The sequence below is a fragment of the Colobus angolensis genome, unplaced genomic scaffold (assembly GCF_000951035.1).
Source record: "Colobus angolensis palliatus isolate OR3802 unplaced genomic scaffold, Cang.pa_1.0 Scaffold36, whole genome shotgun sequence".
In the NCBI taxonomy this organism is placed as follows: domain Eukaryota; kingdom Metazoa; phylum Chordata; class Mammalia; order Primates; family Cercopithecidae; genus Colobus; species Colobus angolensis.
In genome coordinates, this window is record NW_012116932.1 from 2,877,111 (window position 1) to 2,887,848 (window position 10,738).

At 50.9% G+C, this 10,738-nt stretch overlaps 1 protein-coding gene across 2 annotated transcripts in view; it reads left to right on the forward strand.

The window, feature by feature from the left end:
- The first annotated feature begins 962 nt into the window (after positions 1 to 962).
- LOC105519773 (docosahexaenoic acid omega-hydroxylase CYP4F3) overlaps positions 963 to 10,738 on the forward strand; it is an 18,909-nt gene continuing 9,133 nt past the window's right edge. Inside the window, exons 1-7 of one of the 2 annotated variants that reach the window (XM_011953239.1) lie at positions 963 to 1,014; positions 1,506 to 1,704; positions 4,024 to 4,168; positions 7,110 to 7,163; positions 7,255 to 7,382; positions 9,190 to 9,311; positions 9,942 to 10,212. In XM_011953239.1, coding sequence (XP_011808629.1) covers positions 1,507 to 1,704; positions 4,024 to 4,168; positions 7,110 to 7,163; positions 7,255 to 7,382; positions 9,190 to 9,311; positions 9,942 to 10,212 — 918 coding nt within the window. In that variant the 5' untranslated portion in view covers positions 963 to 1,014; position 1,506. Of the gene's footprint in view, positions 1,015 to 1,505; positions 1,705 to 4,023; positions 4,169 to 5,807; positions 5,953 to 7,109; positions 7,164 to 7,254; positions 7,383 to 9,189; positions 9,312 to 9,941; positions 10,213 to 10,738 lie in introns of both variants that reach the window. The other variant, XM_011953240.1, reaches the window with a different exon arrangement.

Below are 10,738 nucleotides of genomic sequence, written 5' to 3' on the forward strand. Positions count from 1 at the left end.
CCTGCTGCCACACTCACCAGGCCCAGGTGACCCAAGAACCAGTTCCGTTTCGGGGGTTGTGGGAAACGGTTGCTAGTTGTCACTCATTTTTGGGGCTCCCTTCTCTTAGGAGCCCTCATTGTCCCCCTCTAAGGCCCTCATCCAACATCCTATTTCCCAGGTGGGAAGACTGAGCCCAGGAGGGGCAGTACTGACCAAAGTCAGAGCAAGGATGAGGCAGAATGAGGACTCCATTCAGGGTTCCCCAGCTCTGCCCTTCCCATGCCTGGACCCCATCTGTTCCCTCTCATCCTTACCCTCCACATCCCTGCTCTGTCCTCTTACACTGAGTCCAGTCTCCAGACTTGCTCTTCCAGCTGGGCTCTTAATCTCCAGAATCTGACCCGGGTAATCCTCGGTGGGGCTGGATTCTTTGTTCCCGCTCCTAGCAGTCAGATCTCCAACAGGGCCCTGGGCTGCCTGGAGGCAGGACTTGAACTCCAACCAGCAGCCGGGGGGATAGAGGCTTGTCTCTTCCAAGTTGCCTGATTCAGCATCCAGAAGTGGTGCCTGGTGTCCTGCTGGCCCAGTCTTAGAGAGGAGCACAGGAGATGATCTGGAACAAGGCTTGGCTTGGCCTGGCTCACTTGACACCTGAACTCTCAAGTTCATGCTTTTATCTGCCACACACTAAGTAGGCACTCTTCAAGAGCAGGTGTCACACAGTAGAAACTCTATCTGACCCCTCTCAGTTTACTCTTCATCTTATGTGGGAGGTGCTGAGACCTGAGGATCCAGTGCCCTTGCTGTGTCACCCGAGCTGGTTCTTCTGCATCCAGCTGGTCCCCCACACCTAGGTTTTCGCCGGCTGCCCAGACCAAAGCCTGGGAGAAGCACTCAGGCTGTGGGGATTGGCTGGCCTGGCCCAGCCCAACCCAGCCTCCCACAGCCCTCCCTACATCAAGGGCCAGGAGCAGAAACCTCTCAGAAGAAGGGGAGAGGAAGTTGTGTGGAACAAGCTGCTCCTGACAGAAGGTGCCAGGGTGGGGGTGGCGGGCCTGGGGCATCCTAGCCTGTGACGGAGAGGGGCACTGGGCAAGGGGTTGGGTGTGCGAGCCCCTGGCCTTCCCACATTCTCCATTGCTGCGCAAGGCCCAGGCAGCTCCTGGGTGCTGGGCTGGAGGATGGGTGGTTTCCTAACTGAAATCAAGCCCCTGGCAACCTCCCAATGATTCAGGCTGGGCCTTTCTGGACTTTAATCAGTCAGTTTCTCTCTCTCTCTCCCCCTCTCTCCGCCCCCCCCCCCCCAATCTAAGTGCTTACCAGGTAACTGGAGGTCACTTGGCTGCTGGTTTTGGTTGGGCCTCTTTGGACTTTACCTCTCACCCCCTGTTTATCCATCCGTGTTTACTCTCCCTGTTCTACCTCCAGCACTGCCCATCCCTGCCTCTCTTCACTGTCCCTGGAGCTCCCTGGGTCCTTCCCTGGGCCTCAGGACCTCACCTACCATCCCGTCTGCCCTGCAGAATGCCACAGCTGAGCCTGTCCTCGCTGGGCCTCGGGCCGGTGGCAGTATCCCCGTGGCTGCTCCTGCTGCTGATCGGGGGCTCCTGGCTCCTGGCCCGTGTCCTGGCTTGGACCTACACCTTCTATGACAACTGCCGCCGCCTCCAATGTTTCCCGCAACCCCCGAAACGGAACTGGTTCTTGGGTCACCTGGGCCTGGTGAGTGTGGCAGCAGGATGGGTCTGGAGTCTCAGAGTGAATGGACTTCCTGAGGGGTCTGAAGCTCAGGGAGTGGGGGTGAAGGGGTGGGCTGGGGTCTGGGGTGGCAGAGAAGCAGGGGAGGTGTCTTACTCATTCCTCTGCTTATTCACTCATTTCTGTGCTGTGCCAACCCAAGCCCTTCTCATCTCCTTGTCCTCCCACTCCTGGCCTGCATCGAACCCTTTTCCTGCCTGTCTTCCCACATTAGTGGAGAGAGGCCTCTGTGGGGCTCCTGGACAGAGGGTTGGCTGCACAGAGAGGCGAGTCCCTGGTATTCCCACATTCTCCATGGCTGGACTTGAGGCCTCCTGCACCCACTGTCCGGGGTCCTCTCCCTGCCTGGCCTATTTCCTGTTATGAGGGTACAGGTGGGCCAGAGGAGAGGCGTGGGCTGTCTCTCACCTCCACCACATCCGGAGGCACCTTCCTCTCATCTTGTTCCTCCCCAGTAAGATGTCCCAATGGGGTCCTGTTGCCAAACCCACATAAAAGTTGGCCACTCACTTCCCCTTTCAGAAGTCTTCCCCGAGCTTTCTCCTCCCCCAGACCTTGCCCTCTGACTTAGACCTGCTCTCCCCTTTGGGGCACGTGGTCTCAATCTGCTCATTCCAAATGGCAGGACTGATGGGTGTGTCCACAGGTGAAGTGGGAGGGTGCACAGGACGCACTAGCACAGAGCCTGGTGCAGAAGCTGCTCCCAGTTGGGAGACACTATCCTGATGGACAGTCAGAGTCACCTCTGCTCCCCTAGTGGCTGCTGAGAAGGGAAGGTCCCCTGTGTGCAGAACCTTCTCCGTGGGAGGAACTGGAACCTGTGTGGCTGGCAGAGGAACCAGTCAGGGCATGAAGGGATGTGAGGACCAGCCTTAGGGACATGTCTTGAGGCCATACTGCTCCCCACAAATCTCCCCTGTGAGGACCTCCCCATGTGGCCACCTCTGGGCTGAAATGATTCCCAGAACAAGAAAATCTTTCTTCTCAAGCTAAGCGGACCTCTGTGAGTGGACAGTGTGTCTTTTCCTTCTGCCTTGGGATGCGCTCTTGGGACTTGGAGGTGGCCCCAAGAGAGATAGAACAGGAGGAATGTAGACAGATAGATAGGTAATAGGATAGATAGATGGATGAATGTACAGACAGGGTGAATAGATGGCTGGCTGGCTGGATAAATAGGTGGGTGGGTAGATAGATAGATAGATAGATAGATAGATAGATAGATAGATACATACATACATACATACATACATACATAGATAACAGGATAGATGGATGGATGGACAGATGGATGCATGGATTGGATGGATAGATGGATGGATGGATGGATGGATGGATAATACATACATCGAATAGTAGATTGGATGGATAGATTAGGTGGATAGATAGGTAGATTAGATATGTAGGATGGATAGATTAGATAACTGGATAGATAGCTAGATGATTGATAGATAATAGTATGAATGGATAAGTGGATGAGTGTACACATAAGATGGATGGATGGATGGATTGATGGGCAGATAGATATATAGATAGAAAGGTTAGATAGGATGAATAGATTAGATACACAGATAGATGAATAGATAGATTGGTAGGTAGGTAGGTAGATAATAGGCTAGCTGGATAAATGGATGCACAGATAGGATGGATGAATGGATAGATAGATAGATAGATAGACAGACAGATAGATAAGATAAATGGATGGATTAGATAGATGGATAGATACATAGAAACATAGGTATATAGAATAGATAGATAGATAGATAGATAGATAGATAGATATGTATGTAGGTAAATAGGTGGGTAGGTAGACAGATAGATAGGTAGATAGGTATATAGATGATACATAGGTAGATAGATATATAAAAGAGGAAGTTTATTACGGGAATTGGCTCACAGGATTATGAAAGCTGAGATGCTTCATGGTCTGCTGTCCGCAGGCTGGAGAAACAGACACTGGTGGTGTAACTCAGAGTCCAAAGGCCTGAGAAGGTGGAGTTCTGATGTCCAAGGGCAGGAGAAGATGGATGTGGCAGTCCCAGAACAGAGCAAATTAGCTTTTCCTCTGCTTATTTGTGCTACCTGGGCTCTCAAAAGATTGAATGAGTCCTGCCCACACTGGGGAAGGTGGTTCTTCCTTCCTCAGTTTAACCAAGTCGAATGCCAGTCTCCTCTGGAAACACCGTTGCAGGCAGATGATCAGCTCTCTGTGCACCCTTTAGCCCAGTCAGGTGGACACCTAGAATTAACCATTACAGGAGGTGACAGCCCCTGCCTTGTTTGCAGGTCACCCCCACGGAGCAGGGCATGAGGGTCCTGATTCAGCAGGTGGCCACCTACCCCCAGGGCTTTAAGATCTGGATGGGCCCCATCATCCCCGTCATCCGTTTTTGCCACCCCAACCTCATCCGGTCTGTCATCAACGCCTCAGGTACCACCTGGAACACTTGGTGGTGGGTGCTGCGGTGCATTTGAGGCCTGCAAGTCCCTCTATCCCCAAGCTCCTGTTTGACCCCTGCAGTACTCTGACCTCTCCTTTCCTTCTCTCTCAGCCATCTTCATCTTTCTTTCATGTATTCCCCAATTCTCGTCTCAGCATATCCTCCCTCCATTGCCCTCTGACACCCTGTCCTGGTGTTCTGGGCTGCCCTGGGGCCCCAAGAGACTTTAACCCAAGGCCCTGTCCTGGAGGAACCCCCAAGTTTAAGGAGGTGGATGTGGATGGAGACATCCCCAACTTCATGGGGTCAAGAAAGGGCCAGAGGGAGATGGACGATAGCCCAGAGAAGAGCCAGTTCTCTGCTGGGGCAGGCTGGAAGCCTTCCTGGAGGAAGAGTTACTGGAACCATGTCTGGAACAATGAGTAGGAATGTTTGAAAGGAGAGTGCAGGGTGATGCAATTGGGCATCGTTAGTATTCAAGGCCCCTTGCCAGGTCTAGCATCACCTTGCCTGTCGCAAAGCCTAGAACAATGAGGATTTGCGATTGGTGGAGGATCTGGACTGTTATTTCCATGACGATCACCTCTGGTGTGGGTCAAGTCCTTCTACCCCATCCTGTAGTTTGTCTGCCCTAAATTCATTGCTCTCCTGCTCTGGGCCCTGGGAATCTCCAAAAGGAGACTCCACCCCAACTTGGGGCCCTCTCCTTGACCCCTGTGCTTCCCATCTTGGACAGGCCAGGCTGAGCAGGGGAACAGGCAGCATCCCACAGACGATGGCTCTGGCCTCAAAATGCTGAGTGACTCTGGGCTGGTTCCCAGCTGCTGTCTCTGGTTGTTGAGGTCTCTTTCAGTTGTGAGTGGTGGAAACCCAGCCTGGTGTGGTCTAAGCAAAGCAAGAGAATCTATTGATTTTAAAGTCCAGGGAGGATGGCCTTTAGGCATGACTGGATCCAGGTCTCAAACAATGTCACTGGGAATCTGCCTTCCTCTCTCGGCTTTAGCTTTCTCCATGCCACTTTTCCTTTCAAGACGACCTTTCCCTCATGACATCAACAATGAGTCCCAGAAGCTCAATTCTCACGGGAAAGCCCACATTTCCCCCAGAGTTCCCAGAAAAGGCCCATGATTTACTTGTCCTGGCCTGGATCACAGGACCAATTTTTCACCCAAACCCTGTGACTCTGATTGCCCAGTCTTGGCAGACCTGGGTCTTCCAGAGCTACTGCTTTGGGGGCACAAAGAAGTTTGATGGTTAAGGACTCAGACCATGGGTGCAGACAGACCCAGTCTCAGGCCTCAGGCTTGCCATGGTCTGGGACTATGGGCAAGTGACTTTATCATGTAGAGCCTCAGTCTCTTCATCTGGAAAATGGGATGAATGAAAGCCCAGCCCAGGGAACATGGTGTGTGGATCCACATGGGGAAATACCCTTTCTGTCTGTGTAACTGAAGGACTGGAGAGCCTGTGTGGAGGATGTGAGGAGGAAGCCCAGGGGGGTTCAGCACTGAGAGGAGGATGAGATGCTGCTTGAAATTCTCAGGGTGAGGGCCTCGAGCTCCTCCCTGCAGATCCTTCTCTCTCACAGCCTAGGAGAGCTTGAACTGGGTCCTGTGTCTTTCTCTCCAGATTCACAGCTCGGAGGAAGGTCTCCTATACATACAAAGCCTGGTGTGCACGTTTGGTGATGTGTGCTGCTGGTGGGTGGGGCCCTGGCACGCAATCGTCCGCATCTTCCACCCCACCTACATCAAGCCTGTGCTCTTTGCTCCAGGTAGACACTGCACTGGCCACGCCTTGCCCACAGCTGGGGTCTCTGTGCTGCCTCCAGTGGATCGCGTGCCCACGTGCAGACAGGAGGAGCTGTGGTGGAGATGCCACTGCCTCCCTCTCCCCTGGACTTCCACCTGTCTGACCTCTGTCCCTGTTTGCTCATGTCTGGGGCGTGTCTCTATGATGGCTGTATGGGTCTGCTGTACGGCTATGTCTTGTCATGTGTATATTTTACACGTGGGTCCTGGTTACACCTGAAATATGTTATACCTGGTTATATCCGGTGTATCAATCCAACTGGGGCCATGTAGAGCTGGTCATGTGTGGGGTTTATCTGTGGCCAAGGACATGTGGGGCACGTGAGGGCCGGTTTGGTTCTTGTCTCAGGTGCTGTTTGACATTGTCGTTTTCTCCTGCTGGTCACATCTGGGCCATGTTTGGGGCTTGTGTGAGGTCTGGGACCCAGGGTCCCTATGTGAACTGTCTGAGACATTATTTGAGTCTTGTCTGAGGCTGTGTTATAGTATGTTTGGGTCATGCCTGAGGAACAGTCTGGATCACATGTGGGCTATGTCTGGGACGTTAAAGGTACCATATTTATATTCAACCCAGAGCTTGTATGTGGAACGCGCTTTTGAGGTCATGTTAGACCATCTCATGTGCATGTTAGAGCATACTGTCTCGTGTTAGGAATTGTCATGTATTTTGTGGCCATGTCAGGACATGTGAACACATGTCAGGGTCATGTCTCATGTCCAGGTCCACGTCGGAAGATGCCATGCCAGGAGATGCCAGAGAGGGCTGGGGCAGACAGAGTGTCCTAGGTCCATGTAAAGGCATTCTGTAGAGTGCTGAGCTGTGCTCAGGGGTTGAGGAAAATGTTGGGTCATGTAGGAGGCATGTCAAGGCATGCTGGAGCCCCGACATAGCTTCTCTGTGCCAGGTTAGGCAGTGTCACTGCTGTACTGTGCTGCTGTAGCCTGGTCTGGTCTTCTCTCCCCTCCCCCATCCTCCCTTCTTCCTCTGCCCTTGGCCCCCTTCCTCCTATGTGGGGCTTGGAGGGGAGAAATGCAAACCTCTTGCTGGGAGCCTCCCCCCACCCCCAAAGTTCCTCCTTCACCTGCCTCCATGGCCCCTGATTATCCTCATTTGTGTCAGCCAACATTGTACCAAAGGATAAGGTCTTCTACAGCTTCCTGAAGCCCTGGCTGGGTGAGTATCTGCAGGTGAACAGGGCTGGGAACAACCTGGAGGGCCAGGGGAGGGAGACACCCTTGCCCATGGCCCTTGGCTGCACTGCTAGGGGATGGGCTCCTGCTAAGTGCTGGTGACAAGTGGAGCCGCCACCGTCGGATGCTGACACCTGCCTTCCATTTCAACATCCTGAAGCCCTATATGAAGATTTTCAATGAGAGTGTGAACATCATGCATGTGAGTTATTTGAAGCCAAGGTCCCAGCTGCAGCCTTTGGTTGGGGGGACCACAGACAGATCTGGTCTGGAATTTTGGCTCTGCTGGGTGCCATTGGGTCATTGCTCTTCCTCTCTGAGCTTTGGTTTCCTCATCTGTAAAATGAGGCTAATAATCCCTACTTAAAAGATGGTCAAGGTGATGTAATGGAGTCGTGTCCCCGGTGCATAGTAGGTGCCCAGAAGGTGTCTGTTTCTATGTTTCCGCCACCCAAGCCCTGTAAACTCAAGAGGGTCATGACGACAATTGCATAGTAGCTGTTGCTGAGAAGAAACAACCTGAAAGCTCATTGGTTTAAAGCAATAAAGGTTTATGAGTCTGTGGGACAGTTGGTGGGTTCTTCTGGATGTGGATGGAAGGGATCACTCGTGGTACAAGAGCAGCCTGGGGTCATGTAGGCAGCCTTGCAGGTGTTGGCCGAGTTCTCTCACATGTTTGGGTTTTGGCTGGCTTCAGCTGGGACCCCTGGATGTTCCTTCCATCTGATTCTCTCCCTCCAGAAGGCGCCCCATGGTTTACAATGCAGACAGGGTTCCAGGGAGTAAGATGAGGCTTAACTTCATTAGTTATCACCTCATCATTTTTACCACATTGTATTTTGACATCAAAAGCCAATAGTCCAACACAGAATCAATGGTGGGGGGTAAAATAGGCTCTGTCTATTATTGGGAGTTGCTGAAAAACCACATTGCAAAGGGTGTGGATATGAGGAGAAGGGAAGAATTGGAGCAAAAGTTTTGTGAAGTGTTAGATTTTTTTTAACTTTAAAATTCATGTTAAGCTAGTTACTGTTTCATAAATTCTTCTGGAAGAACAAGAAACTCCTGGGTCAGAGACAAAGGATAGTTTTACTATTCATGAAACAGAGAGGAGCATGTGTTTCTTGTTAGATTACATTTCCTCTCCAAGCCTCTCAAATCCCATGGGCTGACACAGGTGGGCTTCTATAAATGCCTGCTGACATCATATATTGCATTACAGTGAAGGGGCGTTAGGCTTAGGAATCTGTTTTTATAGCAAGCAGAAGCAGCATATCCAGGGGGTGTCCTTTATCCTCAAAGTTATTTTCTGCAAACACAACTCTGAGAAAATATTCAAGTTAAGAACATCAGTGTCTTGCATTTGTGACATGCCCAGAAAGGGTGCTCAGGACTCATGGAGGACTACCTCTACAAACATAGGGATGTTTTGGTAATCAATTTATAACAATGCAGATGAGGAAACCCAACATTTATTAAGCACTCATCATATGCCAGAAACAATGCCATGTGTCCATTCCATGACACGAGTATATATTTTCTAATTTAATTTTAAAAACTCTGTGAAGGAGAGATGATGTATTTCTGCCCCATGGCAGATGATGAAACTGCAGGTCTGAGAGATTAGGGAGCTAATCCAAGTTCACCCAGCTAATGAGTGAGCTTGGCGTGGTGGAGCAGAGTTTCTAACGTGAATTATATGGCTCCAAAGCACATCATCTTAACTGTTCCTGAAGATATAGGGGAGGGTAATGAGTTGACTAATGGCACACAGAGCACAGGAGCCAGAACTGGAACTTGAACCTAGGTCTCCTAACTCCCAATCTTGGGTCTTCATCTCTTAATAGTAACAGCTTTTGCTTGCACCATAACCTGGTTCTCCCTGGGGAGGGGTCCCAGGGGAGAAGATGAAGAGGCTTATTCTGGGGAGTGCATCTTGATGGTTGGGGTTGGAGAGGTGCTCAAGGGAGCAAGAAGCCTGCCCCAGCTCTGTTCCCATCTCTGGCTAGGCCAAGTGGCAGCTCCTGGCCTTGGAGGGCGGTGCCCGTCTGGACATGTTTGAGTACATCAGCCTCATGACCTTGGACAGTCTGCAGAAATGTGTCTTCAGCTTTGACAGCCATTGTCAGGAGTAAGTTCTTGCCCAGGGTCTGGGATCTTGGGCTGTGGACCCAAGGTGGATAGGTGGGGGAGGGAGGACTGAGCAGGGAAATCAGACAAACTTTCCTGGAGGAGTTTTGTTATACCTGATCATTGAAGGACTGGTATAAATTTTATCTTGAGGTTTCTAGGGACTCATTAAAAGGGTTCGAACTGGTGGGTGTGGTCAGAGCGGGTCTCTGTCAGGGACTGACTGTAATGTAGCACTAAATGGAGTTAACACTGATGCAAAGAAGCTAGGGTGGAAGCTGGACCATGCACTAGTTGGAGGAGCATAAAGTCCGAACTTTGTGGACAGCTTCAGGAAGAAGAAGGGGCAAGACTGTATTCTGGGAGGGAGAGAGAGAATAGGAGCATAATGTGCAAATTATCCTCTGGGTGCCTAGCGGCATGGAGGCATGTCACAGAGATTGGATACAGGGAGAGAAAAGAGAGCCTGGAGAGTTGATTTCGTGCTGATCCCCACCCTGTATCTGTGGGGTCATCTGTTCCTGGATACTCTGTTTACTGATAGAAGATAGCTCCTGGCTGCTGGTGGGAGGTGCTCCTGGGGCTTCAGGTGTATTAAATTGTTGCCTCCCTTTCTGCCTTTATCCTGCAGGAAGCCCAGTGAATATATTGCCGCCATCTTGGAGCTCAGTGCCCTTGTGGCAAAAAGACACCAGCAGTTCTTCCTGTACGTAGACTTCCTGTATTATCTCACCCCTGATGGGCAGCGTTTCCGCAGGGCCTGCCGCCTGGTGCACGACTTCACAGACGCCGTCATCCAGGAGCGGCGCCGCACCCTCTCTAGCCAGGGTGTTGATGACTTCCTCCAAGCCAAGGCCCAATCCAAGACTTTGGACTTCATTGATGTGCTCCTGCTGAGCAAGGTGGGCTTCTCTGGGATCTGAATTCAAGAAGTAGAAGGGATTTTCATGTGAAATGTCAGATGAAAGAAGTTGAACTTGATGCAGAGGGCACTAGGGAGCCATGGAAGGTGATTGAGGAAGAGAGGGACAGGTCAGAGATAGGTTTTGGAGATGACTCTGTGGAGTGCACATAGCAGGGAGCTGCTAGGTTTGAAACTGACAAGTCTGAGAGTTTGCTCTATTTACAAGCTAATGAGTTAATTGGCCACATTTAAATATGTACATTTACATCTACATCTATGTCTATGTCTGGATCTATGTTTATGTTTTTGCCTATGTCTTTCTATATCTTTATCTCTGTTTAAGTTTGTGTCTCTGTCTATGACTGTGACTGTGTGTATGTCTTTGTCTTTGTCGTTGGCCATATCCGTACGTCTTTGTCTGTATCTGTGTCTTTGTCTTTGTCTATGTTTTTACCTTTCTTTCTTTCCTTCCTTCCTTCCTTCCTTCCTTCCTTCCTTCCTTCCTTCCTTCCTTCCTCCCTCCC